This window comes from Piliocolobus tephrosceles, chromosome 5, assembly GCF_002776525.5.
Source record: "Piliocolobus tephrosceles isolate RC106 chromosome 5, ASM277652v3, whole genome shotgun sequence".
Taxonomy (NCBI): Eukaryota; Metazoa; Chordata; class Mammalia; order Primates; family Cercopithecidae; genus Piliocolobus; species Piliocolobus tephrosceles.
The window spans coordinates 24,782,450-24,810,099 of NC_045438.1; the positions used below are offsets into that span (position 1 = coordinate 24,782,450).

The 27,650-nt window shown below is 39.3% G+C and overlaps 1 protein-coding gene across 1 annotated transcript; it reads left to right on the plus strand.

Annotated features, from left to right (window-relative positions):
- Positions 1-7,881: 7,881 nt before the first annotated feature.
- On the plus strand, positions 7,882-27,396 carry HINT3 (histidine triad nucleotide binding protein 3). The gene is made up of 5 exons (XM_023230635.1): positions 7,882-8,345; positions 19,079-19,196; positions 19,477-19,546; positions 22,388-22,514; positions 25,221-27,396. The coding sequence occupies exons 1-5, from the start codon at positions 8,145-8,147 to the stop codon at positions 25,251-25,253; spliced, it is 549 nt and encodes a 182-aa protein (XP_023086403.1). The 5' UTR covers positions 7,882-8,144; the 3' UTR covers positions 25,254-27,396.
- Positions 27,397-27,650: the final 254 nt, after the last annotated feature.

The window sequence follows — 27,650 nt, forward strand, 5'->3', positions numbered from 1 at the left end:
GGATTGCAGGTGTGAGCCACTGTGCTGGCCTCAAATCTTCCTCATTGTTTTGTAAGAACTCTTCCTATATTAGTTTATTAATCCTATTTCTCATGCATGCTACAAATATTTTCACTCAAATTTCCACTTTTCTTTCAATGCAGTTTTTGGCATTTTTAGATACTTTAAAAAATCTTATTTTACATCAATCAGTAATTTATTTAATGGAATCCATTTTGAGCACATAAGCCCTTTCCTTGCCACCCCCAAGGCCAAGTAAATATTCACCTACATCTTAAAGAAACCCGTAACAGTTCTTTGGTTTCAGTTGTTACATTTAAATAGCTAATTTCATCAGAAGTATATCTGAGTGCATGGTATAAAGAAGAGATATAATTTTTTTGCCCCCTGAAATGGTGGCCAGTTGTCACAACTGTCTTTAAGAGCTAATCTCTCGTACTAGAAGGGTCCACTATCCCCTTCTAAGGGTACGGCCCAGCCAGCAGTTTCCTGCTGAGAGAAGATGCCCTGGAATGCTCTTGAGAAAGGATTGGTCATCAATTAGGTTGGGCCTCTGTGCCAAGGCAGCCTCTTAGGTTCATGACGGCCTGCCAGGAACAGCCCCACCCAGAATACTGATATTAACTGGTGTTTGAAGCAGCAATAAGAAGAGTATTATGCATTTAGCATCAGGGAGAGAAATAAAAACCCACAAAAAGAAAAGTTGAACTTGAAAGGACAATACCAGTAGCTATGCCATTAGTGATGCCATTGAGAAAATCAGATTTCACTGTCCATTTTCTGATATGTACAATGCATCTATCCATTCCCACAGTTAATATTTTTCCACTGCCTACTGTGTGCCAGGTACCAGGCTGGATGTTATGATAAAGAAGGCCACATCCCACCCACAGGGAGTTTGCATTCAAGTAAGTATTGGGAACTGACAGGAACATCTAGAAAGCATCTGTCCCAGGTGTAGGATGTAAACAGCATATAATAATGGAATAATTTAACAATACATTAATAGATAAATCAACATATCAGGATATACAACTTGCAAACTGAAGCAAGTGTATACAATGTTTTAAATGTGATAAAGGTAGAGTTAGAAAGCTGGTGGGGAAAGAATGGTAAGTTAGTTGAGTTTCCTGAGGTTTCAAGGAATGGAGACACCTGAGTAACTAAACAAGAAGGAAATGTATTTACTTTGTGTTGGTAACAGTGACTTTGCTCAGCCACTCCAGCGTCTCTACCTATTCTGGTCTTTATCAGTGTAGCTCATAGTCTCTGATATGTTTTGTGTACCTTCTCTTTTTTCCTATGAGTAATCTCTTTGGTTGTTGACTTACTGACTTAAATTCCATTTTTATCACTCTAAAACCAACAGGAATTTGGTCTTTCTCCCCAGCTCTAACACTAAAACTTCTTTTATCAGCTTTTCCAATGGCCTCAGCTCAATTCTAAGTCTTCTTCTTTCTCATACTATTAGTGGCCTTTGGCATAGTTGATCACGCCTTCCTATTTGAAACACTCTTTGCTTTGCCTTCAGGACACCATTCTCTCCTTGTTCTCCTGTGTCATAGGACACTTTTTCTCATTCCTGTCTGACTATTTCTCTGATTTCACAATGCTAGAGTGCTCCAAGCTTGGTCCTTGGAATTTTTCTCTTTTCTACTTCTACTTACCCCCTGGATGATCTCTTCTAATTTGATGAATGTAAATACTGTACTATATGCTGAAAATTCTAAAATGTGTATTTCCAGTTTGGACCTCTGTCTTGAACCTCAGTCTCAAAGGTTCAATTACTAATGACATTGTCACTTAGATGTACCAAATAGGCATCTGTAGTGGAGTGTATTATTGTTCATAATATATGTTGCCTTGTCCAGTGCCAGCATTATATTTACCCCGTTCTGCTGATGTCAGGGCTGGCCATGGGATTTGCTTTGGTCAATGCCATGCGGTGCAAGTGACTTAAGTCGTTTTTGAGAAGAAGTCTTAAAAGTCATCATGTGGCTCCATTGTGTTATTTCTTCGCTCTGCCCTGACACCAGAAACATTCCAGATGGAGGCTGCTCCTTCAGCCGGGGTCATGAGATAAAGTTCACAAAGACACAGTAGGCCTGCAGTGGACACAAATGTGAGTGAGCAAGAAATAAACTTTTTTGCTGTAAAGCATTAAGATTTTTGGAGTTGTTTAGTTTCCTTCAAGAAAATATTTATTGCATATTATTAGTGATTATGTTTTACAGCAAAATTAAATATATACACTTTTCACAAAATGGGAATCAAGGCAGCTATCAAATTTAAATGTTGAACCAAGTCCTGGTTTTCAGAATTCAGCAGTCAGTCATGATTCTGCACCAGCGTCACTAGTCCATGATTTCCAATAGTTGAGGATCTTTTCAGTAACTGGGACAAAATCTTCTTTATATGTGACCATCCTTTCCACATAAAACCCTTTTGGGCATTCAGATCGTTCACTGGGTACTTCACTTGTTGGGATATCCTTTTGTTCTACTTCATCATCTGTTGGCTTCTCCTTTTTCTGGCCAAAGTAAAACATTGAGCCCACCAAGGTCCAGGTGCTGACCACGGACATCCGCCAGTACCAGGCTGTGAACTGGTTTTGATATGTGGGGATGCCAGCGAGGGCCTCTATCCTCCTGGAGTTGTTTACTGCAAGAGACATAGCCTAAACTGAATGATATAGCATCTCAAATTAACATACCCAAAACAGAATGCCTGATCTTCCCTGTCCAACCCCCAAACTGCTCTGCCCACAGAGTTCCCCATCTTGGTAATTAGCAGCTTCAACCTTCCAGTTTTCAGATTAAGAAAGTTGGAATTGTCCTTGATTACTCTCTGAATCTCACACTCCACATATAGGCACTGAAAATACATCAATGAACACAATAGACACAACAGATAAAAATTCCTGTTGAGATTACATTCAATAGGGATGAAGCAGACAATAATGAAAATGAATAAGCCCAGTAAGCTGAATATGAGGACTTCAATATATGTAATACATATTACTATATAATACTAAATATTTAAATGTGTAGAAGTTAATGCATGAGATGGAAAACACAGAGCCAGTTAAAGGGGAAGGGAGTACCTGGGGTGAGAGTGAGCGTGTAGGTTGCAAGGGTAGTCTGAATTCAACTGATGGAGACAGAAACATTTTAGCAAAGGCTTGAGAGCTGAAGAACTTTCGGCATGTAATAACTCTGCCCAAACCTCTACACTAAGAGATGACTAAACTGCAGCATTGCTTCTAGCATCATAAGACCATGTCCCTAAGATGGTCCTGCCATCCCCATTCTCAGTGTATGAACAAGCCCAATAGGCATGAGCAGAACTCAAGGATCTGGCTTACGTTTTAAAAGGATCACCCTAGCTGCTATGCTGAGACTAGACAGTAATGCGGGTTGGAGGGTAAGGTTAGAAGTAGTAAGACTAATTAGGAGGTTGTCAAAATAATTCATGTGAGAAGGGATGGTAGCTCAGTCAAAAGTGATAGTAGAGATAACAGCAATGTCTAAATGTACTTTACAGAATTTCTTTATGGATTGGCTAAGAGTAGCTAAAGAGAAGTGTCAGCTGTGATTTCAAAGTTTTTGTCCTGAGCAGCTGGAGGAATGGAGTTTCCCTCAGCTGAGATGGTAGCAGGTTTTGGTGGGGTGAAAGAGGAGCTCTCCCCATAGTAGCTCATTCAGGCCAATTTACAACATTTATTAAACATGGGTATGGGGTGGTTGAGTAGGCAGTTGGATATTTGAGTCTGAAGATCAGGGGAGAGGTCTATATTAGAGATTTAAATTTGGGAGTTATTTGCAAATATATGGTATTTAAAGCCATGGACTGCATGAGACAACCAAAAAAGTGAGTGTAGCTAAAGAGAAGAGAACCTAGGACCAAAACCCTTAAATGATGAGAGAGGTTTGGAAGAAGAGGAAGTAGCACAGGAATCTGAGAAGAAACAGCCAGTGAAGTAGGAGGAAAGCAAACAAAAAAAAAGTGTGGCATCCAGGAAACCAAGAGGGGAAAGTTTTGTCAAGGGAGAGGGAATGACCAACTGTTGCTGAAAAGATGAGGACTGAGAAGTGACCATTAGATTTAGTAATATAGTCACTGATGATAACCGTAGTTTGGACCAAGTGGTGGCACTAAAAGTCTGATAGGAGGTAGTGTGAGAGAGAAAAGAAGACAGATTGAGAAACAAACAGATACCTTTTTTGAGGAGTTTTGTTGCAAAGAGGAGCAGAAAAATAGATCCATGAGTGATGGGAAAAGCAATGTTCAAAGTTGGCTCTTAGAGTTTGTTACTGATAACAATAAGATTTATATCCATATCCTAAGTTACTTTCAAACAAGTAATTTGATGTGTCATTCTCATGGTGGCAGGAGGCAGACAGGTTCCCAGGTGGGAAGGGGCGGGTCCCGGGTGAAACCTCAACTTCAAGCCAGTGACAAGCCAGCTGGGCCTGGGATTCCAGCTCCGGGTGAAATCCATGGCTTTTACACAAATCAGCTGAAACACACTCCTCACCCTCGAACATGAACCCACACTTGCTGCACTGCAGTACATGTGAAGGAGAGAAGAGCTGTGGCCCTTCTTGTAGCCCAGACCTTGGAGCTCCCTGAACCAGGGCTGTGACATACTGTAACACCCTCTTTGGGGCTCTGTGGTTCCTGGCGTCTCTGAGCTTTCCAGCATCACCACATTTCCCTTGTCCAGATGCTGGTGCCCACAGCAGAAGCTGCTTGCGATATGTCTGGTCCAGATGCTACCTCATACAGAGCCAGGACCTGTGCGGGTGCCTGCTCCACTGCAGCAGCCAGCGTGCCTGGCTGTATGCAGGGGCCAAACCGCGCGCTCCCTCACACACCCCTCACTGCTCTGCACCTGGCTTGCCTTTGGCAAGTGTGGGATCCGGGCCGGTTGTATGAGCTGAGCGCAGCCTGCTGGTCCGAGTGGGTGGAACAAGCCCAATGGGCACGAGCAGAACTCAAGCAGAGGGGCTGCTGGCCACAGAGGCTTCCAGCTGGCCAAGCGCCTCCTGAAGGATCTGTGACAATTCTACATGCAACACGTTCATGCATTAGGCATCATTATTATCCCCATTTTATAGATGAATGAACAGAAAACCTCAGCACAGGAAGAGAAATAATTTGTGTCTCAGCAGAGAAAGAAAAATAACATAGCCCAAGTTTTCACAGACGGTAAGTTGTAGAGTAGTCTGACTCCAGAGCCTGCTCTGAAGCAGGGCTCCTGCTAGCCCATATGGTACCCCTGTGAAATTAGCAAACAGCACTTGATTTCACAAGCAGATTTTAAGTTAGTATATTGTTATGGAACCGGAATGGCTGTTCCCCAGGAGGGTTATCCAGAACACCCACTGGCAGTAGTCTTGCCTGTGTACACACAAGTGCCTGTATTTTTGCCTGATTCCACACAGGACACATTGTCTACACAATTTTCAAGTACTTCATGTTGCTCCCCTCATTTCCATGGTGGGAAATGATATCAAGTTCAAAGTTGAGGAATGAGATGCAAGCCTTGGAAAGTGCCAGGTAAGTGAGAGAAGCAATCTCAGGTGTCACTAGGAGTGCAGTCAGAACAGATGCAACTTATGAAGGTGCATGTGCTAGTATGTAGGTGAACTATCCCGTAAGTGTATGTGTGTGGCCATATGCACCCAATGGGGGTTCATATACAAATCAGCTCTCCACTGCTCCAGAACTTAGCCTGGAATCTCCAGTTCTGCTTGTGCTTTTCCATAAGTTAACATATGTGTATGATATGAATCAGCACACTCTTATCTGTGGTACCCTTGCACACTGTGAAACCTGAACACTCTCATGCAGTGACCTTGCTCCTAACCAGTCTTCATTAGAAAATTGTTAAATATCTACCTACATGCAAAGCACTGTGTTGCGGGATAATTCAGGAACCAGAGAGACCAAGGCGTTGAGGAGGACTTATTATTTAGGTGCACCGGCCCAGTCAGATTAACATCCAAAAAGACTGAGACCTGAACAAAGGGTCAGGTTACTTTTAAGCATTTCCTGGGGCGGGGGAGACCTATGCAGGGGGAAGCATATTACAGAAGCAAAAAGCAAAGACAGTTATTTAATTGAGACATGCATTATATCATTTTTTACTTTTCAAGGAAGAACATGTTTCATGACTTGAGTTTATCTGTCTACTGACCTTGCAGCTGCACAGCCAGAGAAACGGGGTCTTCACAATGCCTGGGAAAGGGACAGATAAGGCTCACTAGCCACAGACAGAAAAATAGGCAGTTAATTTTTAAAGGACTCCACCTCTTTCTCTTCCTCAGGGGGAATTGGGTTTTCTTACACACAACTGAGTTTTTGCTTACACATTCTTTAATTTCTTTTAATTCCTGTTCCAACTGTACTAGGCATTATGGAAGATTCACACACCCAATCTTGTTGTCAAGAAACATAATTTCTAGCAGGATAAGTATTACATAAATAGCTATAAGATACAAAGAGACAAATCCTACAAGAGAAATATTGAAAACCTGTTACATGAATTTACAAGAGGATGTGTTTAATTTCAGTTTGGCTAAAGAAAATTTCATGAACGAGGTAGCATTAGAGGGGTGGTTTGGAAGGTAGAATTTGGAGTGAAGAGATGGAAACAAGAATATTTAGGAGGGAACTGTGTGAATCAAAGCAGAGTGATGTGAGAGTGCAATACAGGCATGGAAACTGTGAATACCAAAATTTGGCATAAGTCTAATGTATTGATTCTGAACTCTGCCTTGGGCTGCTGAGGGGCAGTGAAGCTATTGTAGTGGTTCCCACAACTACTGGCCAACTACAAAAAGGAATGAAAAATGTCTTGAATGTATATATACAACAATTCAAAACACATACAACCAATTTTTTATTACAATACAAATCCATTAAAAATCATTCCTGAATTCCCAGTTGGTTTGTTATGTATTTTCTCAATCAGCAAATACCAAGGGTATAACTATATAGTGAGCTAGTCCAACAAATTTTTTGGTGTTAAAAAAGGAGTGCTGCATGTCAAAAAGGTTGGTGGGTTTTGGAGTTAGAAAAACCTTGATCTTAAACTCTGTCACTATTAATTAGTTGTGTGGGACTGGGCAACTCTGAGTTTGTTCCTTCATCTCTAGGGCGATGGTTATAAAACCAACCTTGCCTTGTTTGACAATTAGAGAAATACATGGCATGTTTTAGATGCTCAGCAAGTGCGAAGTATCACAAAATGAAAAGTTGAGGTCAAATCAGAGTCCACCTTGAACACCAAGCTAAGGAACTAGTACTTTTTAAGCACATAGTTACTGAAGGTTTTGTCTGAGTGACAGGAAAATCAAGAAATAAGTTAGAAGGTGATTGCGTTGGTCTAGGTGAGGCATTATGAGGCACTGGCATTGAATTTCTGGGATATTTCAGACTATTAACTATAGGACTCCACATTTACCTGTACGTGAGGAATGTGAGATTAAAAAAAAAGGTCGCTATTTTGATCTAGCTGTTCTGTTAACAACAATAAAAAGTCAACAGAGATGTAAAGGGTTAGTTTTGGACATTTTTAGCTTAAACTACAAATTATCTTGGCTGAAAATGCAGCAAACATGATATTTGTTGAAAACAAGGCTTTAGGAATTTTGCTCATTCTTTAAAAACCTACAAATTTTAAAAATCAAACTTTAAAAAACGTTTTTTTTGAAAAACGGCAGCGTAATACAATATTTGGACACGCTATACTATGGGCTTTGAAGAAAGCCTGTCCAGAATACCCAACATGCTCCCTAATGACAGACGCTCCCGCGCCTCGGTGATGTCACCACGACCCGCGGCGCGCTCTGCGTCTTGGCAGACGTCGTGCGTCATTACCAACGAGGCGCAGGGATCAGGACGACTCTCGGCAGCGCCATCGCTCGCCCTCTAGTGGCAGCTGGTTTTGAAGTCGGCCTCAGGCTTTGAAGTTCCCCACCGCTTCTCCTTCCTCCTCCCCTCAGCCTGGATCACCGCCCAGCTTCAGGCGAAGGGGGACGCCTCGAGGTAAAACGGAGGAGGTGCGGGACGCGGAGCCTGCGCGGGCCGGGTAGCCCTGGAGAGGCCGAGACTCTAGGCCGCGAGGGGCGGGTGCGATGGCGGAGGAACAGGTGAACCGCAGCGCCGGCCTGGCGCCTGACTCTAAGGCCTCGGCGACTGCAGAATCTACGGTTTCCTCAGTGGAGACCCGTGAAGCCGCTGCCAAGTCACCGGACCCCAAGGATTACGACAGCACCTGCGTGTTCTGCCGGATCGCGGGGCAGCAGAACCCGGGCACTGAACTCCTGTACTGCGAGGTGGGCGGCGACGTGCGGCCGGGGGTGGGTGAGGACCTCGCCGCCCCTTGGAGCTCCGGCAGGGAGGCCTAGCCGGTGTGGACCGGGTGCAGAGGATCCCGATCGCTGCTCAGCTCGCCGAGGCTCGGCTGCTCTGTGTGGATGGGGCTCGAGGCAGCTGGGGATACGCCCACTACGGGCCTTTCTGCGGGGTCCAGGTGCGGATGACAGACGCAGCCCTAGGGGACGGGCAGGCAGTGGCTCCAGCGGTATCTTTGCTGTTCCGAGGGGCAAAGAGTGAATGACAGGGCCGAATGCTTTGGCCTGTGTTTGCAGGTACCCAGGTACTTGATACAAATAACATTTTGTGGCCTCTGCTTTTATTACAAGGATTCTCCCCCACCTTCAAGATACTGATTTTAGATCCTGCACACTCTAATACCGATACTCATGAGAAAACTAGTAGAAAATAGGTAATGATAATTGTGAAAAGCTGTCTGTTAGATTGGCAGAAAATAGGCTGGAGGGAATGGGTCTTAGGTGAAACTATTACTGAATTGCCTCTGAATTCCACTTTGTCAGTTGGGATGCGTGGACATTTTCAGAGCATGAAGACTTTGCCCAGATATTTTTAAATGGATAATCCGGTACACACTTTATTCTGTTGGTTTTACTTGTCCATATAGAAACAACTTTTTGAGAGAATTAACTCCAAAGATTGTGTCTTTTGTAGTCAACCTTCCTTTCTTTTTAAAAAATAAATAGAATTCCTTTTAAGCACCTTGTTTTGGAGGTTGTTGAGCAAGATAAGGGACAGTCTGTGTCCAGATTTTACAGTCTAAAGGGCGGAGTGTATACAGAGGAGGTAGCCAATTACGATGCCTCGTGCTGTGGTCAGGTGATTTTACAGTATTTTGTAAGCTTATGGGAGGAGCATCTAACCAGATCTGAAGAATTAGGGAAGGCTTTCCAGAGGAAATGAGACTTGAAGAAGTAAGTAGGAGTTGATCACATGAGGAAATGGAGAGAATAATGTCCCAGGTAGAGAGACCCCCCCAAGAAGTTCAGTTTGTGTGACAGAAAAACGAACAGAAATTATCTAGTGCGTAGAGTTTGAGAGGATGAAACACAAGGCTGGAGAGGTAAACAAGGGGCCAGATTATTAAGTGTGTTGGAATTCATGCGAAAGAATTTTGTCTTTAGAGCAAAGTGAAGCTTCACAACGTTTAATGGTGGACTGGGAGGAAGATGTTGCGGAGTTATAGGAAGGAGTTTGATCTTTGAAAGGTCATTCTGGGATCATTGTGGAGAATGATTTGGAGGAGACCAGCCCGAAGGTATGGAGATCTGTTAGAAGGCTATTAGAGTAATCTACCCTGATGATGGCCTGAAATGAGAATGTGGTAGAGGAGATTATGAAAAGTATATCAATTTAAGAGATACAGTATTCAGGAGGTAAAACAGGCAGGACTTGATAGATACAGGTCAGTGATTCTCAACTGGGGGCAATTTTGCCCTCCCAGGGGACATTTTGCAATGTCTTGAGATACTTTTGATTGTAACAACTTCTGGCACTTCTGGGGGTTGCGTCTGGGACCTAAATAATTGGTAAAAGCCAGGGTTGCTATTAACATGGTACAGTGCACAGGACAGCACAGCCACCCCCCCCATCCGCCACCATCAACACACACACACATAAAACAGACTTATCCAGTCCTCAAAATGTCAGAAGTGCCAAGGTTTAGAAACCTTGATTTAGATATAAGAGAATAAGGAAAAGAAAGAGGGGGAAGTAAAAGATGATTTCTGGGTTTCTGGCTAGGGTAAACTGGTAGTGGTACTACCATTTCATTAAGATCAGGAACATAGGAGGAGAAAAGATAACCAGGGGAGTGGTGGGGAGTAGCAAAACGATGAGTTCAGCTATGGAGTCATGGAGTTTCAGGTGAGTTTGAGCCATCTAACTGGAGATGTCTTTTAAATGGTTGGATAGTCTAGCACTCTGTAGAGGGATCTGTATCTCTAAACCAGATTACAGGAACTGTCAGTTTATAGATGGAAACTGAAAAAAAGAAGGGAAGTGATGAAGTCACCTAGGAGGTTAAAAAGTGAAGGGGAGGCCTACACAGAACTCTGAAGAACACTAACATCCTAAGGGACAGGCAGAGGAAGAGGACCTGAAAAGGGAAGAGAGAAGGAACAGAGAAATAGAAGGAATGCTGGGAAGGCCAAGAGAAGGGAGTATATCAAAAAGAAAGGAATTGTCAGCAATGTCAGCAGCCATATCAGCCTGCCTTCATCCTCAAATCTGGGTTAGGTGACCCTTATATGTCCTTGCAAAGAGGCCAAGTCAGATCAGGACTGGTTGTGTCCCCAAAGTGATGTTCGTTGACCTTGAGGAGAGCAATTTTATGAAGTGGTGAAGCAAAAGGCAGATAGCAGTTGATTGAGAAGAACTTGGGAAAGGAAGGAGTGAAGACAGCAAAAACAGACAACTCTCGCAGGAATTTGGCAATCCAGGGGAGGAGAGAAAGGTAGTGGTAGCTACAGGAGAAGTTGGGGATTAAGAGAAAGCTTTTAAAACAGTGAAGACGTTTGTGTGTTCAAATCTCATGGGAAGATGCTTATAGAGAGAGGTTTAAAATGGTCCAGGGGGTAGAATGTTGCCCCTGGGAAAGAGGAAACTCATTTCTCACTGTGTGCCAGGCAGTGTTGGAGGCATGGGGATACAGCCATAAACAAAACATGCAAAACCCCTTGCCCTTATGGCACTTACATCGTAGTTGCAGAAAAGGATAATCCTCAAAATAGTAAGTACAATTTATAGCTTATTAGGTGGCAGAAAATAAAGAGGAAGGGGATGCAGTTTAAAAATTTCAGTCTGAGGCCGGGCGCGGTGGCTCAAGCCTGTAATCCCAGCACTTTGGGAGGCCAAGACGGGCGGATCATGAGGTCAGGAGATCGAGACCATCCTGGCTAACACGGTGAAACCCCGTCTCTACTAAAAATACAAAAAACTAGCCGGGCGAGGTGGTGGGCGCCTGTAGTCCCAGCTACTCCGGAGGCTGAGGCAGGAGAATGGCGTGAACCCGGGAGGCGGAGCTTGCAGTGAGCTGAGATCCGGCCACTGCACTCCAGCCCAGGAGACACAGCAAGACTCCGTCTCAAAAAAATAAAAAATAAAAAAATAAAAATTTCAGTCTGGAAAATCTGCACTAAGTAGGTGACATTTGGGTTAAGCCTTGAAAAAGGAGAAGGAGCAATTATATGGTTATTTACAAGTAAAAGCTTTGAAGTAGCTCCTCTGAAGGCTGGGAGAGAGAATTAGGGAAACAAGGATTGTTGTACAGCGGGTCACGTGAGGTTGAGGACATTCAATTTCAGGTCATGTAAGGTTGAGGACATTCAATTTCAGGTCATACCAGTCTGCTCAGTTGTGTGATTCTCTATCCACTTTCCAGCAGCAGCCTAAGGCTGGGATTATACAAAGTAGGCAGTTGTATTGACCTAGGGTTGGGGTTTTGCTATGTAGGTGTTATAGAAGTGTAGTGAGACACAGTTAAGAAGTTATGGAGATGGGCACAGTGGCTCATGCCTGTAATCCCAGCACTTTGGGAGGCCGAGGCAGGCGGATCATGAGGTCAGGAGTTTGAGATCAGTCTGGCCAACATGGTGAAACCCCATCTCTACTAAAGTTACAAAAATTAGCTGGGTGTGGTGGCAGGCACTTGTAATTGCAGCTACTTAGGAGGCAGAGGGAGGAGAACTGCTTGAATCCGGGAGGTGGGTGAGCCAAGATGGTGCCACTGCATTCCAGCCTGGGTGACAGAGCAAGACTCTATCTGGAAAAAAAAAAAAAAAAAAAAAAAAAAAGAAGTTATGGCAAGCAAGTGGCTGAAGTGGTAGACCATGGAATATATGCTGAATAGGAGAAGGAAGTAAAGACAGCACCTGACAAGGAGAAAGAATACGCACACCAGTTGTCTGTTTGCAGACCTCTATTGGACTGAACCATAGAGTCAGGAGGGACCTAGTTCTGCCTCTTCAATCTCCCTTTATTTTACTAAATATAAAAGTAGGCTAAAGAGAGGTAAAGTGCATTTTCAAACTCAGAGTTCAATATTTAGTAGATCCTTAGAAAGTGCTTTTAAATTTTGTATTCTGCAATTCCAATAATGAAACTCAAGGAAAATAGATATTAGTAGCTCTAGAAAGCTTTGTCTAAAAATAGTCATCAAAAGGGGTGGAATCCAGACTTCTATCACATCCAAGGTGAGAATTTTTCTTGGTTAGGAGCAAAGTAAACAATATGAAGAGCCTGGGGATATTTTCATGGTGGAAATAAGACATAATCAGTACTTTGGACTAATTTACACCCTAAATTAGGGAAATAGGGTGAATATATACAATAGTCCATTGTCAGTGGAAAAACACAAACTGATTTTTTTGTTTTCCCATTCAACAGCAATCAACACAGAACTCTTCTGTGACCAAATGTATGGAGGTGTTCCCACACACACCAAGCAAACAATCAGTTTTGCAGCAGACACCAGCTCAGTGTCCTCCATTGCAATTCTTATACTAACTACCTGGTGATAGCATCAGATCCCACAGGTTGAAGACTCAGTCCCCAAGACTGGCCTGCCCTTCCCACCAGTTGCAAGTCCAGGCCTCTGGAACTTCTGACCGACCAGCTTGAAGTTGGGGATCCCACAACCTTCTCTTTGGGTTCTAAAACTTGCTAGAGTGGCTTACAGAACTCAGGGAAACACTTAGATTTACTGGTTTATTTTAGAGGATATTCCGAAGGATACTGATGAAGAGATGAATAGCCCTAAGTATGGGGAAAAGGGGGCAGAGCTTCCATGTCCTCCTCAGGTGTGTCCTCTCCCAGGAGCCTCCATGAGTTCAGCTATCCAGAAGCTCTCTAAATTCTGTTCTCTTGGGCCTTTTATGGAGTCTTCATTGGATAGGCCTGACTGACAATTCTGTATTAATGTGACTGGACAAAAAGGGTATGATCTAATACTGGTAGATGGAGTGGAGAAACCCAGCAAGGCCTGTCCAGATTCTTCTTGGCCTCTGTGTGCAGCTTTCCTTCCTCCGGGGTATGAGGCAGAATCCCTTCAGAAATGAGAGTCTCATGATCCACAGTCAGAAAGATCAGGGAAGATTATAGTCCTGACTTGGGCAGGTAAAGGGAGGGCAAAAGAAGGTCAGAGAGAATGAAAGAGAGATTCTTTTTCTGAGGCCTGTCTCTGAGGCCTAAAGTGCCTCAACATGATTAAAAAAAAAAAAAAAAAAAAAAAAAAAAAAAAAAAAGACTGTTGGGCCGGGCGCGGTGGCTCAAGCCTGTAATTCCAGCACTTTGGGAGGCCGAGACGGGTGGATCACGAGGTCAGGAGATCGAGACCATCCTGGCTAACACGGTGAAACCCCGTCTCTACTGAAAAAATACAAAAAACCAGCCGGGTGCGGTGGCAGGCGCCTGTAGTCCCAGCTACTCAGGAGGCTGAGGCAGGAGAATGGCGTAAACCCGGGAGGCGGAGCTTGGAGCTGAGATCCGGCCACTGCACTCCAGCCTGGGCGACAGAGCGAGACTCCGTCTCAAAAAAAAAAAAAAAAAAAAAAAAAAGACTGTAACAAGGGCTTTGGGAGTTATGAGCTAGGAATCATGGATGGACCTATATATATATAACACACATATCCATATAATACAGAACATAAGATACATATGCATGTATAATAGTGCTCCCAAAAGTTGTCTATCTTTTTCAGATTGAATTTAAGATGACTATGTACAAGAGCTCACTCATTAAAGATTAAAGATTAATCATTTTAAAAAGAATAATTATATAACATAATTCGATGCTTTATATAATACATTCGTATATTCATTAAAATATATTCATTGTAAACATTTAGAAACTGTTGGGTTTATATAAAGTGTAATTCAAGTATGAAAGAGAAAAATTTCCATTTGGAAAAATTGGAGATACCAGCATCATGAGAGGTTAGTCTGGCAAACCTTTCAGCAAAAGCTATAGAAGATTCTTCACTCCATAAACCTTCATATGGTGTTGTCTAATTGTACACTGCAGATTTAAAGCTAAGCAAATGCTGAACCATGCATTCTCAATGGGGCAAATGACACTCCCAAAGGGGTGAAAATTGGTTTTTGGTGGTGATGGGGCAATATCTTACTTTTTCATATATGAGGCACAGACATACATAGAATAAACAGAGAGTATAGCTGTGGTATTAAAATCTCATGGAGATGGGATTAGGGGAAAAAAAGCCTTAAAAGGCTCATTAGATAAGCAATAATGAAAAAGTAATTGAGTAACACTGGACTAGAATTTACCTTGCTTGGAACTATACTGAGGAAGTAACTCAGTGTCAATTTAACTTGAACGTTGTCCTCATTCTTTAATCAAATTTTCCCTAGCACCTTAGATGATATGATACTGAAATGTTTTTTCAAATGTTACTTTTAACATTTGCTTTAGATGTCAGTCAGGGTCCAGTTGCTGGAAAGAAAAAAAAATTTAGTTACTGAAAGCAGAAATTGATTTAATGTAGGGAATCATTTGCTTAAAAAACTCTTTAGAAGGGCTGGTGGAGCAGGTTCTAGAATATCCTTCAGGAATGACACCCAGACCAGCACTGCAGAACTGTTTATTGGAGAGCTGCTTTCTCTGACACAGTGAGGAAGGCAGGAGTCACGTGGCTGCCATTAGAACTTTAACCTCAGAAAGATGCTTCTTTAGTTGTGATTCAGAGATAAAGACGCAGTATGACTGCTACTTGTAAGTCATGTTTCCAGTGGGAATGCTATTGGCGTTTTGCATACAACTCTACTTTGTTTTGTGGGACTGTTTCTCCTGTTGCAGGATGGTTAGCATCCCTGATCTCTGTGCACCAAATTCTAGCAGTATCCATGATCAAAAGAGCATCTATGTATTTCCATCTCTGGTTGAGAAACACGGCTTCAGAGCCACACTCCATCTGCTGGGTCCATGCTGGCAGCTTTTTCCCAAGAAAAAAATAGATGTCTTGCCATTCTTGATATCCTTGAAACTAGTGATAAGGTATTCAAAAGGGGGAGGAGGTGAAAGATAAAAGAAAGAAAAGAAAAAACCTGTCTTTGTAGTCTTAGAGCTGGCCAAGTTTGGAAGATGGATGATAACAGAAGCAGCAAAAACATGGCTTTTTGATTGGCACGATCTAAATTCCCTCTGGGATTTTTAGCTTTTTTAGTTCTGCATTACAGAAACCACAAATATTTAGAATGGAGGTTGAGTGCCAATCTGCCCTATTTGGGTTTTCAGATTTAAAGAAATCTGAAAGAGTTATTTGTTGTGTTTAAATTGATGATTAGAGTCAGTGGTGATAATGAAGTCAGGATAGGCTAGCTCTTCCTCTCATCCATGTATTACCAAAAGGATAAAAGTTGGTTCTTCCCTGGGGTGGAGCAGAGGTGGCAGGAGAAAAACATTTTTTATTCTTTTTATATGTAAAGCATAGGTATACCATACAGAACATAAACATATATACAATGTATCTGTGACATTAAAACATAATGGGAGGGGGCAATCAGAAAACGTCTATAAAGGCTCCTCAGGGAGGTGATAATGAGAAAAGGTTGAGACACACTGATCTAATTCAAAAATAGCCACAATTCCAATTTAAGAAGGGGTTTTGCAAAGAGAAACTGAAAGATCATAGAAAACCTATCTCTGTTCCTGGAAAACTACTTGAAAACCCAAATGACACACCATTTTTTAAGGGATAGAGGAGGGTGTATCAGTAACTTCATCTTCTGTGAAGCATCTGTCATTTATTTATTCAGCAGTTTGGCAGGTGTACTTTGTTATTCACTTGGAGTTCAAAGATGAATATGGCATGCCCCACATTTGAGGAGCTTTCCTATGATCCAAATTCAGTGCAGGAATAAAAATGTTCTTTTAGTGGATGTCATTAGGGATGGATAGGCAAAATACTGTATTTTAAAGTCACTTGAAATAATTCTTTTCTTTGAATGGAATGATTATGCTACCAAAATGACATACAGTTAGGTTCATTTATTGTTGTTTGTCTTTTATTTTTAGGGATTGCTTTTTTTTTCTTGTGAAGTGTGAAGTATACATGTTAAATATTTACATGTTTTCAGAGTCCAAATTGTAAAGCAAGGTACATTTGGAGAAATCTAGCATCTGTTCTCTTGTCATCTCTACCATGTTCTCTTTCTCCATAAGAAACTTTTAAAAACTTTTTTGTTTATCCTTCCATTGTGAGTAAATAGGTATTCACATGTCTGTATTTCTATTCGTCTTTCCTACACACAAAAGATAGCTTAACCACTCTTCTGCTCCTTGCTATTTTTAAGAAAAGCTTGAATATGTTTTAGAAATAATTTCATACGTATATGAAAATCTTCCTCATTCGTTTTTAGAGCCACACAATACTCCATTGTGTGGATTTGCCATAATTTATTAAACCAATCTCCCAGATGCATTATGAACATTTGGTTTATTTTTTAGTCCTTTGCTATCATGAATTATGCTGCAAAGAATAGTTTTTACATATATATATACACACACACATATCATTTCACATTTTTGCCAGTGTATCTGTAGAATAGGAGGATCGTTTTTCTTAAGATGAACTATGTAAATGATGCCTGGATCAGCAGTAGGAATGGGACAAAGGGTGACATCAGAGCTAGTTTCATTATTTCAGAAAGCTTCATGAAACTCTAATTTAGTCAGGGTGCAGGCTAACTAAAACATCAAGTTTCTTTATTTTTGAGAGGAATTTTATCTATTCCTGGTGATGAGAGTCATGTTGATTGGTAGTTTTTATTAGGATTGGGATTGGGTAATTAATTAATTAAAATTGGGAAAATAAATTATTGATATATGAAAGTTGGTAACCAAAACCTTTCAATATAGGGGTTGGAAGACAAAACTAAGCATTTTGGTTCATTCTTATGGCTAAGTTATGCAGTATGAGACAGCAGATTTTTAGGAACCTCTTTAGCTTTTCTCCTACTAGCCATTAGACTGGCACTTGCTAGTTCTATTAATCTAAAGAAGTGTTATTCCTGCTGTGAGGTAGAGTACAGCTACATCATCTCAAACTAATTTTAACCAGGTTGTATTCTGTACCAGAAAGAATTGCCTCTGGATTTTGAAAAATTAATGCCATAATTGAGGGGAAATAAAGATACATAACATTATTGTGTTATGAATCAATCTGGGAAGTATGATTGTGGCAATTTTCTTGTACTAGATTTAACCCTCAATTTTAATTGTTTCTGAGCTGGAAGTATTAAAGAAATAATGGTAATCCCAGCACTTTGGGAGACTGAGGCAGGAGGATCGCTTGAGTCCAGGAGTTTGAGACCTGCCTGGACAACATAGGGAGACTCCATCTCTAGAAATATATATATATATATAGCCTGGCATGGTGATGTGCATCTTTAGTCCCAGCTACTTGGGAGGCTGAGGTGGGAGGATCAACTGAGCTCAAGAGATCGAGGCTGCAGTGAGCCATGATTGTGCCACTGCATTCCAGCCTGGGCTACAGAGAGAGACCCTGTCTCAAAGAAAGGAAAAAAGGAAAATTTTAAACAATCAAAAACATTGTAGTCCTTGACCTTATCCTTTTCTAAAACATTCCATGGATATCAATTTTTAATTTTAATACTAGACAGAAAAACCATAATAAAATGATAGAATTGGATTAAAATCGATATATAATGGTCATGTTTGTTAGCTTAGGATAACCGGGATTACTGGAATGGATATGACGCACTTGTTTGAATTGAATTTTGGCTCTTGGAATGGAGAACTATTGAGCAGCATTGCATTCATGGATTTTTTTAAAGGGAAACTCTGCTTATACTGATTTTAATTAATTTTTATTTACTATAAAGTACTTATAAATTAATTAAAATCAGTATAAGATACTTAATAAGGTATTCACTATCAGATACTTAATATGGTTATTTAGCGAATATAGATTTTCTCTTAGGAAAGTTTGAAATTCAAATGTTAATGGGTTGAAACACGCTCTTCTTCCTCTCCTTTTCTTTTTTCTGTAGATTACTGTGCGGAGTAATTTAAACCAGAAAACTGATGCCATACATGTATTGTAGTGGGCCCATAAATTAGTACAATATACTGGAATTTATTTCAGCATTTCGGTCTTTTTAATACTGTAAAGTGGCAAGTAAAAAAGTATTTGGATATAATTGCTTCAAAAAATGTTTAAAAAATGCAGTCCCTGGACATGTAAATGCTAGCTGATGTTCTTTTTATAGTTGAGGAAAGTGCTACGTTGGGAAAAAAATTAAATGTAGAAAGGAATTGATCTATCTTGCTGTGATTCTGTAGCCAAACCTTAAAAAATATGTATCAAGAGTGAAAAACTTTAGGGTAGGGATAGAGAAATGTGTAATGAAATAATAAACTCTGAGATTATTGGTAATGAAGTTTTAGTGAACTTTACTCGTAATTGTTTCTCCAAATTTGACTTTATGTGTCTTTTTTTATTCTCTGGAACAAATGAGCATCTCATGAAGGAACTGTTATGAACTTAATGCATAATTATAAAATTGCCCAGTGGGGGTTAGGTGTGACGTATGTATCATTTCCCTGTCAGACTGAGATTAATGATACGTAAGTCATGCCAGAACAGCATTAAGAAATTCTTTTTAAAAATTTACTAGCAAATGTTTTTTCCTTTAGAATGAGGACCTAATTTGCTTCAAAGATATCAAACCAGCAGCAACTCATCATTATCTTGTGGTGCCAAAGAAGCATATTGGAAACTGCAGAACTCTAAGGAAAGATCAAGTAGAACTGGGTAAGATGATGGCAGTATTCTTCATGTTTATATCATCTTCAGTTGGTATCAGTGATGGCAGTGAAGATTAAAAAGAAAAGTACTGTGAAAAAGGAGCACTATGACTTTTTGAAATTTTCACTCTAAAGAATTTTAAATTCATTAAAAAATAGTACAATACTCATGTTTTCATTATGCAGCTTCCACATTTAGGAACTCATGGACAATTTAAAAAAATATATTAACCTTTGTGAACTTAGTGTCTTCTCTAGTGTAATGTTGTGTCTTTTCTGTTTTACAGTTGAGAACATGGTAACTGTTGGAAAAACCATTCTTGAAAGAAATAATTTCACTGACTTCACGAATGTGAGGTGTGTATACTTCCAGATGGAAACCAATATTATACATTATTGGCTTTTTTCGAAATGTTATTTCTCCATGGAAAATGGAAACAGAGGTGGCAGTTTGTGGTTTAAATGTAGTTTTCCTGAAAGTGAGAATATAGTTCATTGGTAGTATAAATGTAATAAAACTTCCTCTTGTGTCTCAATATCTTCCAATAATTTCCACTTGTAGTTTTGACAGACAAGTCTATATGAGCAGTGGGTAGGTAAAATAGTTACTAGTCTACTTTTTAAAAAAATTTTTTTGAGACAGGATATTACTCTGTTGCCCAGACTAGAGTGCAGTGGTATGAGCAAGGCTCATTGCAGCCTCGACCTCCCAGACTACAGTATCCTTCTACCTAAGCCTCCAGAGTAGCTGCGACCACAGGCGAGTACTACCACACCCGGCTACTTTTAAAATTTTTTGGCCGGGCGCGGTGGCTCAAGCCTGTAATCCCAGCACTTTGGGAGGCCGAGACGGGCGGATCACGAGGTCAGGAGATCGAGACCATCCTGGCTAACACGGTGAAACCCCGTCTCTACTAAAAATACAAAAAAAAACTAGCCGGGCGAGGTGGCGGGCGCCTGTAGTCCCAGCCACTCGGGAGGCTGAGGCAGGAGAATGGCGTAAACCCGGGAGGCGGAGCTTGCAGTGAGCTGAGACCCGGCCACTGCACTCCAGTCCGGGCGACAGAGCGAGACTCCGCCTCAAAAAAAAAAAAAAAAAAAAAAAAAAAAAAAAAAAAAAAAAAAAATTTTTATGTAGAGACAGGGTCTCCCTATGTTGCCCAGGCTTGTCTCAAACTCTGGGGCTCAAGTGATCCTCCTGGCTCAGCCTCCCAAAGTTCTGGGGTTACAGGTGTGAGTCTCCACACCCAGCAAGTCTGCTTTTCTTTGTTCCATATGTGCATTCCTATAAAATTGTGTGCAAGTTGAATTTTCTTAGGAAAATTTTATATGATTTAAAAAGCACATGATTATAATTCTAATGTGACATTTACTTGAATTTGTCTGCTGAACTCTGGCATAAGCACATGATGTTCAATTTTTCAAATTTTTCAACTTTTTTTTTTTTTGAGACAGAGTCTTGCACTATCCCCAAGGCTGGAGTGCAGTGGTGTGATCTCGGCTCACTGCAACCTCCGCCTCTCAGGTTCAAGTGATTCTCTTGCCTCAGCCTTCCACGTAGCTGGGATTATAGGCGCATGCCACCACGCCTGGTTAATTTTTGTTTTTTTTTATAGTAGAGACAGGGTTTTGCTATGTTGGCCAGGCTGGTCTCGAACTCCTGATGTCAAGTGATCCGCCCGCCTCAGCCTCTCAAAGTGCTGGGATTACAGGCATGAGCCACTGTGCTGGGCCTTTTCAAATGTTTTAATTTATCTTTTTCTTTTTAAAAGATTTCCAATTTTGCTTCTGTGACCAAAGCAGGTATAATGGAGATTACTTCTAACACTTTTAACCTAGAATTCAGAATAGACTTGAATTCCAATGCCATCCATGCTACTTGTGGTGTACGCTACTTATAATGTCTGTGTTAGTTTAGACATGCCATTTAGCCTCTCCAAGATAATACCTGCTCTGCTTGCTGGTAGGTGCAAATGAGATTCTCTGTGTGAAAAATCTTCCAAAAACTGTTAAGCATTACCAAGTGTGATAATGATAAGGAACAGATGGTGTTTGAGACCCTTTGGCCAGAAGCCACACATTTCCTACACAGTCATAGGATGCTTATTAGAAGAATGAACATTGGACAAAGATTCGAGAGCCCTGAGTCTCAACTCCAGCTCTACGACTGTCTAACTTTGTGACCTTGGGAATATTTTAAACTTTCTGGATCATGGCTTCGCTATCTTTAAGATGAAAAGATTGAGTGAACCTTTGAGTTGCTTCAAGCTTCTAGATTACTTGATCCTACATTATATGACTGTTTGGTAGAAAGAAAACCTGGTCTCCTCTTCTAGGTAGTGGCGGAAATTTCAAAGTATGTACTGCATAGCTGACTCCACATTGCTAGTCCCAGAGGATCACTGCTGCAGTATAGCACTTCTCCTATGCCTCCTTTCCACACTTCCACTCACTGATACCTTGAACAGGCAAATATTTCTAGGCTTTGATTATTGTTACAGGTGTGTCTTGCTCTGCTGAGCATAGGTGGACTTGCAAAACTTTTTGTAAGCTTATTTTTAAGAGTTTAAATCATATTGAAAAAACTTTGTAACCATTTAAAGGAATTCTCGTGTATCTTTTAGAAAGCACATAATTATCATGATCATCTAACTTATTTTAAGTATTAACCAAGAAACCTGGGTGATGATGAAAGTTTTTTATGATGACATAATTAATCTCACTACTGAAATATTGTTGGTTTGGTAGGAAATGTCTGAGTACTTTATTAAAGGAAAAAGTGTGCCATCTACTGGCTATGTATTGAATAAATAACCACAACTACTTGATTGTCCAGTGATGTTTTAAAAAATTCATTGCAAGGGCGTATTTTAAGTGAATGAAAGCTTAAGCTGATAAAGACTGAAGTGATATGACATTATGCCAACTCAGAATTCATAAAGATTATACTGAGGCATAATATGCTTTTAAGGCCTTCCTTGATGATGAGCTTATGTTACTACGAACTTCAACATCAAAAGAAGAGGAAGTGTGTGAATCCTTAGAAGTGCATAAAAAGAAACAGTGAAGTTTGTGACAGTCTATTTACCTTAGGAACTTGTTTTGGATCTCATTAAAATTTATGTGTTTCCACCTGAAAAATGACTTTAAACTATTTTAGAACTGGTTTGTCAATCATGTCTTTCCTTCCTGTTTTAGGATGGGTTTTCATATGCCGCCATTCTGTTCCATTTCCCACTTGCACCTTCATGTTCTGGCACCAGTGGATCAGCTTGGCTTCTTATCCAAGTTGGTTTATAGAGTCAATTCCTATTGGTTTATCACAGTGAGTATTCTTGTTATGTCAGCAGCATACAAAAATATTTAAAATATCCTTTTCGTTGTAGTTTTTTCTTCTCAACAGTAGGTACTTACAGCTCTCATAGGCTTGATTACCTGTTTTAACATACTGCTTGCACATATCCAAAATAATATTTTTAATTTGGGGGATTTTCAAGATCATCAGTCTGTAGGAAGAGAAGCTATGGCTAAGTCTTCCCCATTGCAAGTAGCGGATACGATATACAAGAACCATGGTATTCAGGGTTCTGACTTTGGAGTCAGATCTGGATTCAAATTCTGACTGCAGTGCTTACTTGAGGGTTCATGTAAAAGTTACTTACATTTTTTAAGGCTCAAGTTCTTTATCTGTTACCTGCATATAGGTAATAGTGCCTACACCTAGGGTTGATAAGAGAGTTGATAAGATAACTTATGTGTAAGGCACTTAAAACAGTACCTTGCAAATAGTAAGTAGTCAGGAAATGTTACCTGCTACCTCTATTGTATCATCAACATCATTGTAGAAATTTAGTTTTTGTGTTTTTTGATAGTTTAAACTTCTTAGAAAGGAGTTTTAGTAGTAGCATCACTTACCAGATCTTCGGCCGAAGGTGTTTTTTTTTTTTTTTTTTTGAGACAGAGTCTCACTCTGTCACCAGGCTGGAGTGCAGTGGTGCAATCTTGGCTCACTGCAACCTCCGCCTCCCGGGTTCAAGCGATTCTCTTGCCTCAGCCTCCCAAGTAGCTGGGACTATAGGCACGTGCCACCACGCCCAGCTAATTTTTGTATTTTTATTAGAGATGGGGTTTCACCATGTTGGCCAGGCTGGTCTCTATCTCCTGACCTCGTGATCCACCCGCCTCAGTGTCCCAAAGTGCTGGGATTACAGGTGTGAGCCACTGCGCCCAACCCAAAGTTTTGAGTCTAAAAAATTACAGCATTCTGCTTTGCCAAAGCAAAAGTGGAGTAGAATTCAGCTGTTTATACACCTGTGGTCTGTTTATATACCTTAGTTATTAAGTAGCTCTGGGGTCCCTCTAAGGCCAATTGACCACTAATTTACCAGGGTGTTATTTTATGTGTCCATGATGATAAAGTGATCTATAGTTGCCATATCTGAATAATCATCCAATAGTATTTATTTATCATTAGTTAATGAATGGTATTATTCTAGTCATAGTACAGAAAAATTTAAAAAGTGTCTGATTTCTGGAAACTTCATATTTCAAACGTATTATCCCTGTTTTCAACTTGTTGCCCAGATGATTTTATTTAAATAATATAAAAATACAAAAATTAGCTGGGTATGGTGGTGCATGCCTGTATGCATGTCTCAGCTACTTGGGAGGCTAAGATAGGAGGATCACTTGGGCCCAGAATGTTGAGGCTATAGTGAGTGATCATGCCACTGCACTCCAGCCTGGGTGATGGAGTGAGACCTTGTCTCAAAAAATAAAAAAAAATTAAATAATATGTAAGACACATATATATGTGTGTATATGTGTGTATGTATTTGAAATTTTAAAAAGTGGAATATTCTGCTGGACAGCTGGGGTTTTTTTTTTTTTTTTTTTTACAAAGGTTGTGTAATAGAAAAGGTTTTTTTTTTCCTTATTTGTATTTCTAATTTTCTATAAGAGCTATACCTTTATAATAAAAGATGAATGAAAATACATTTTTGTAATATTTTGACTGTATTTTCTTACAGGAAAGACTTTTTTACTTGGAAAACATCAATGTATAAAAGTATAAGATATATTGTTGGTTCATCCTGAGAATCTGAACTCTTCTTAAATCTGACTTTGTTAGAATATCTAATGAGACTTTGAAAAAAATCAAGATAAAGATATTGAAGTTAATTTCAAAATCTTACATAATGATCCAGATTATATAGTGTGATTGAGAAAAACACTGAAATGATGTAACTCACAGACTTGAGTTTACCTTTTTTAAAAAATAGACTTCATGTTTTAGAGCTGATTTAAGCTCACGGTAAAATTGAGTAGAAACTACAGAGAGTTCCCAAGTACCCCCTACTCCTCCACATGTACAGTTTCCTCACTATCACATCCTACACCACAGTGGTAAATTTGTTACGATTGATGAACCCCATTGATAAATTGTTATCACCACAGTCCATAGTTTACTTTTGAGTTGACTCTTGGTTTTACATTCTGCGGGTTTTGATAAATGTATAAGGACATGTATCCACCATTATAGCATCATACCTAATAGTTTCACTGCTCTAAAAATCCTCTGTATGCTGCCTATTCATCCCTCCTTCCCCTTTAACTCCTGGCAACCACTGATCTTTTTATTGTCTCCATAGTTTTGCTTTTTCCAGAATGTCATATGGTTGGAATCCTATAGTATGTAGCCTTTTCAGGTTGGCTTCTTTCACTTAGTAATATGCATTTCAGGTCTTACTTTACTTTTTAAAACTTTAGTGTTATATTTATTTTCCTTTTCTTCTTGAAACTTATTAATGAATTTGTAATGTAGGCAACAATCTGCCTATTTATATACAATGTAGAATAATTGTATATAGATATTATATTATACTGAGAGTTTTTTTGTAAGATATTTTTAGGAACAGAATATGTAGTACTCAACTCTTCTAATGTGGCATATTATAATAGGGATACCAGTAGAATTATTTGATAGAGACTATGATATCTAGAATTAAAAAGTATTTTTTTTAAATTACAGGCTGATCACTTGATTGAAAAACTAAGAACATGAAAATGTCAAGAGTGGAAGATTTTTCTAATCTTGGTTCAGCACGAAGTGATGTTTAGGTCCCTTTTAAGTCTAACTGCAATTTTAAGATTTGTTGGGTTTTATGAGAGGCTGTTACTTAGTGACCTTAAATCTTTGCTGAATGTCTGTTTCCTGAGATCTTTGATACAGTTATATCAATATTTTGTTACTGACTTGTTTCAATGGTTACTTGTATAAGGATTTTATATATATGATATTATAGATAAAATCCTATGTAAGACAAATTCTGTTAATCAAGAAGGGCTCTGTATTTTTTTAAATTAAAATATTTTCACTTCTCAGTAAGTAGTCAATTACAGTAATGATTTATTTATGAAGAATAAACTACTATCGAAAGTACTTTATTGGAACCTTTATTACTGTGAAGGAGAAAAAGAACTTAGCTATTTCTTGACAGTTCTATAGTTTTACACATAAATTTTCAAAATAAAAAATACCATACTACATAATGATCTCTGATCTTGCTGAGGGAAGGAATGATATATGTGCCACTTTTTCCTCAAATTTAAGATGCCAGTTTTCACTTCTTGAAGCCTTACATCTTTTTAATAAGTCTATCCTGAAAGCTACATAATGTATATAATTTCTATCAGTGAATTTACAATAACTATCAAATTGGCTATTAGAATTCAGTGTAATGGAATTTTGCCTCTAATAACATAAAGGGGGGAGAAACATAAAGTGGTTCTCTTAATAAAACTAGCAGAAAATGTTGCTTTATGGCATGTTTTTGTATCAAAGAGAAATTAGTGGTTAAACTTTGCTTTTATAATGAAAAAGGCCTGATTTGAAAGTAGAGATAGGCTTAGATGAGAAAAATTGATAACACGATATTAATACTATTGATATATCATTTCATGAGGCATATTTTGTTAGAAATTTTTTTTTTGGTGCTAACCTATAGGCACAGTAGTGAATATGAATGAAGAGTAGGTGCTGCAAGTTAATCCTACATTGTGCCAATGTATAATAGTACCATTCATATGAATATGAATAAATGAACATGAGGATTAACATATTGTTGAAAATAGACTGAGGTACTAGTTTTCTTTCTTTTTTAGAGGGGGCATGATATTAAACATAGTTTTAAGTAACAAATTACTTATTAAAAAGTTACAACATGTGGAATCAATACTGTTCTATTTGTTCATTAATTTATTCATTCAGCAAACATTTGTTGAACATTTAATGTGTACCCGATATTGCCAGGATCAGGAAATAAAGAAATAAAAACAGACATTCAGCCTGCAATTGCTAGAAGAGGCCAGAAGAGGCTGTGAAGGGATAAACACTTCTGAGAGTGGGTGGTAGTAGAACTGAGTTTTCAAGACTGAATGTTGGGCAGGTAGACAGTGACTGTTTAGGCTGAGAAACCCATAAGTACTTTCCTTGAGTTCTGCTTCCACTATTACTTACTTTACAATAGATGTTAATGTTCAGATTTCATCTTATTTACTAAAGGTGGAGAAAGAATGTGGAAGTAGGGGTTATGAGCTCTCAAAAGTAGATTTATAGATTTTATTTTAATCACTGTTTTGTGATATAGTTCACTGACCACTTACATAGATTAACAGTTACAAGTTTCCATAAATCAGTTAGACTATGACAAGCTTCAGGGAAAGAATTTTCAACAACTGCAATCTTTGATTGTTTTACTATGGGAACTTGCAGGGATATAATTGACAACATTATAACAATAATAGGTAAAGTATTTAAGGAATTCTCAAATGCTTTATGGACCTCTTCAAAAATGTGGTTAGCCAATTGATTCAACTTTTATAGGTTTATATGCTCTCATATAAACCTATTTGTTAAAAATCCTTGGAAACACATTTTTTAGTAGAGGTTCTCATTTACTTATAAAGATTAATAATAAAATTACTACAATTAATATCCATTTAGCTTTTTCAGTAGTCTAAATATTTGGTAACTCCTTAGCCATCTATAATACTAGCTCAAAACAAGGCTAATTCATAACCTGTATTAAAAATGTTTGAAGTGGTATCAAGAGCATTGTTTATGCATGTTGTGATACTATTTGTGGAATTGTATAAGGAGCTATTTCCAACTGCTAGAAGAAAATGAAATAAAAATGGGAAAATACCATCAAATTTTGCCTGTCTGGACTTTTTAAATAGTACTAAAAACAGAAATTCAAATGAAAGATGTTTTATAAATTGGCTGATCAGTGTATGAAAGGTATGCTGTAGTGATGTAAACACACCTCTTTCATATAAAGAATCCAAGGTTAAGGACACAGCCTTTATTATTGTAACACTTATAACTTACATACGTCTAGATTTTGATATGAAAAAGTCATTTATAAAAGCTGGTGCCCACAACTTTCATTAATTTTTT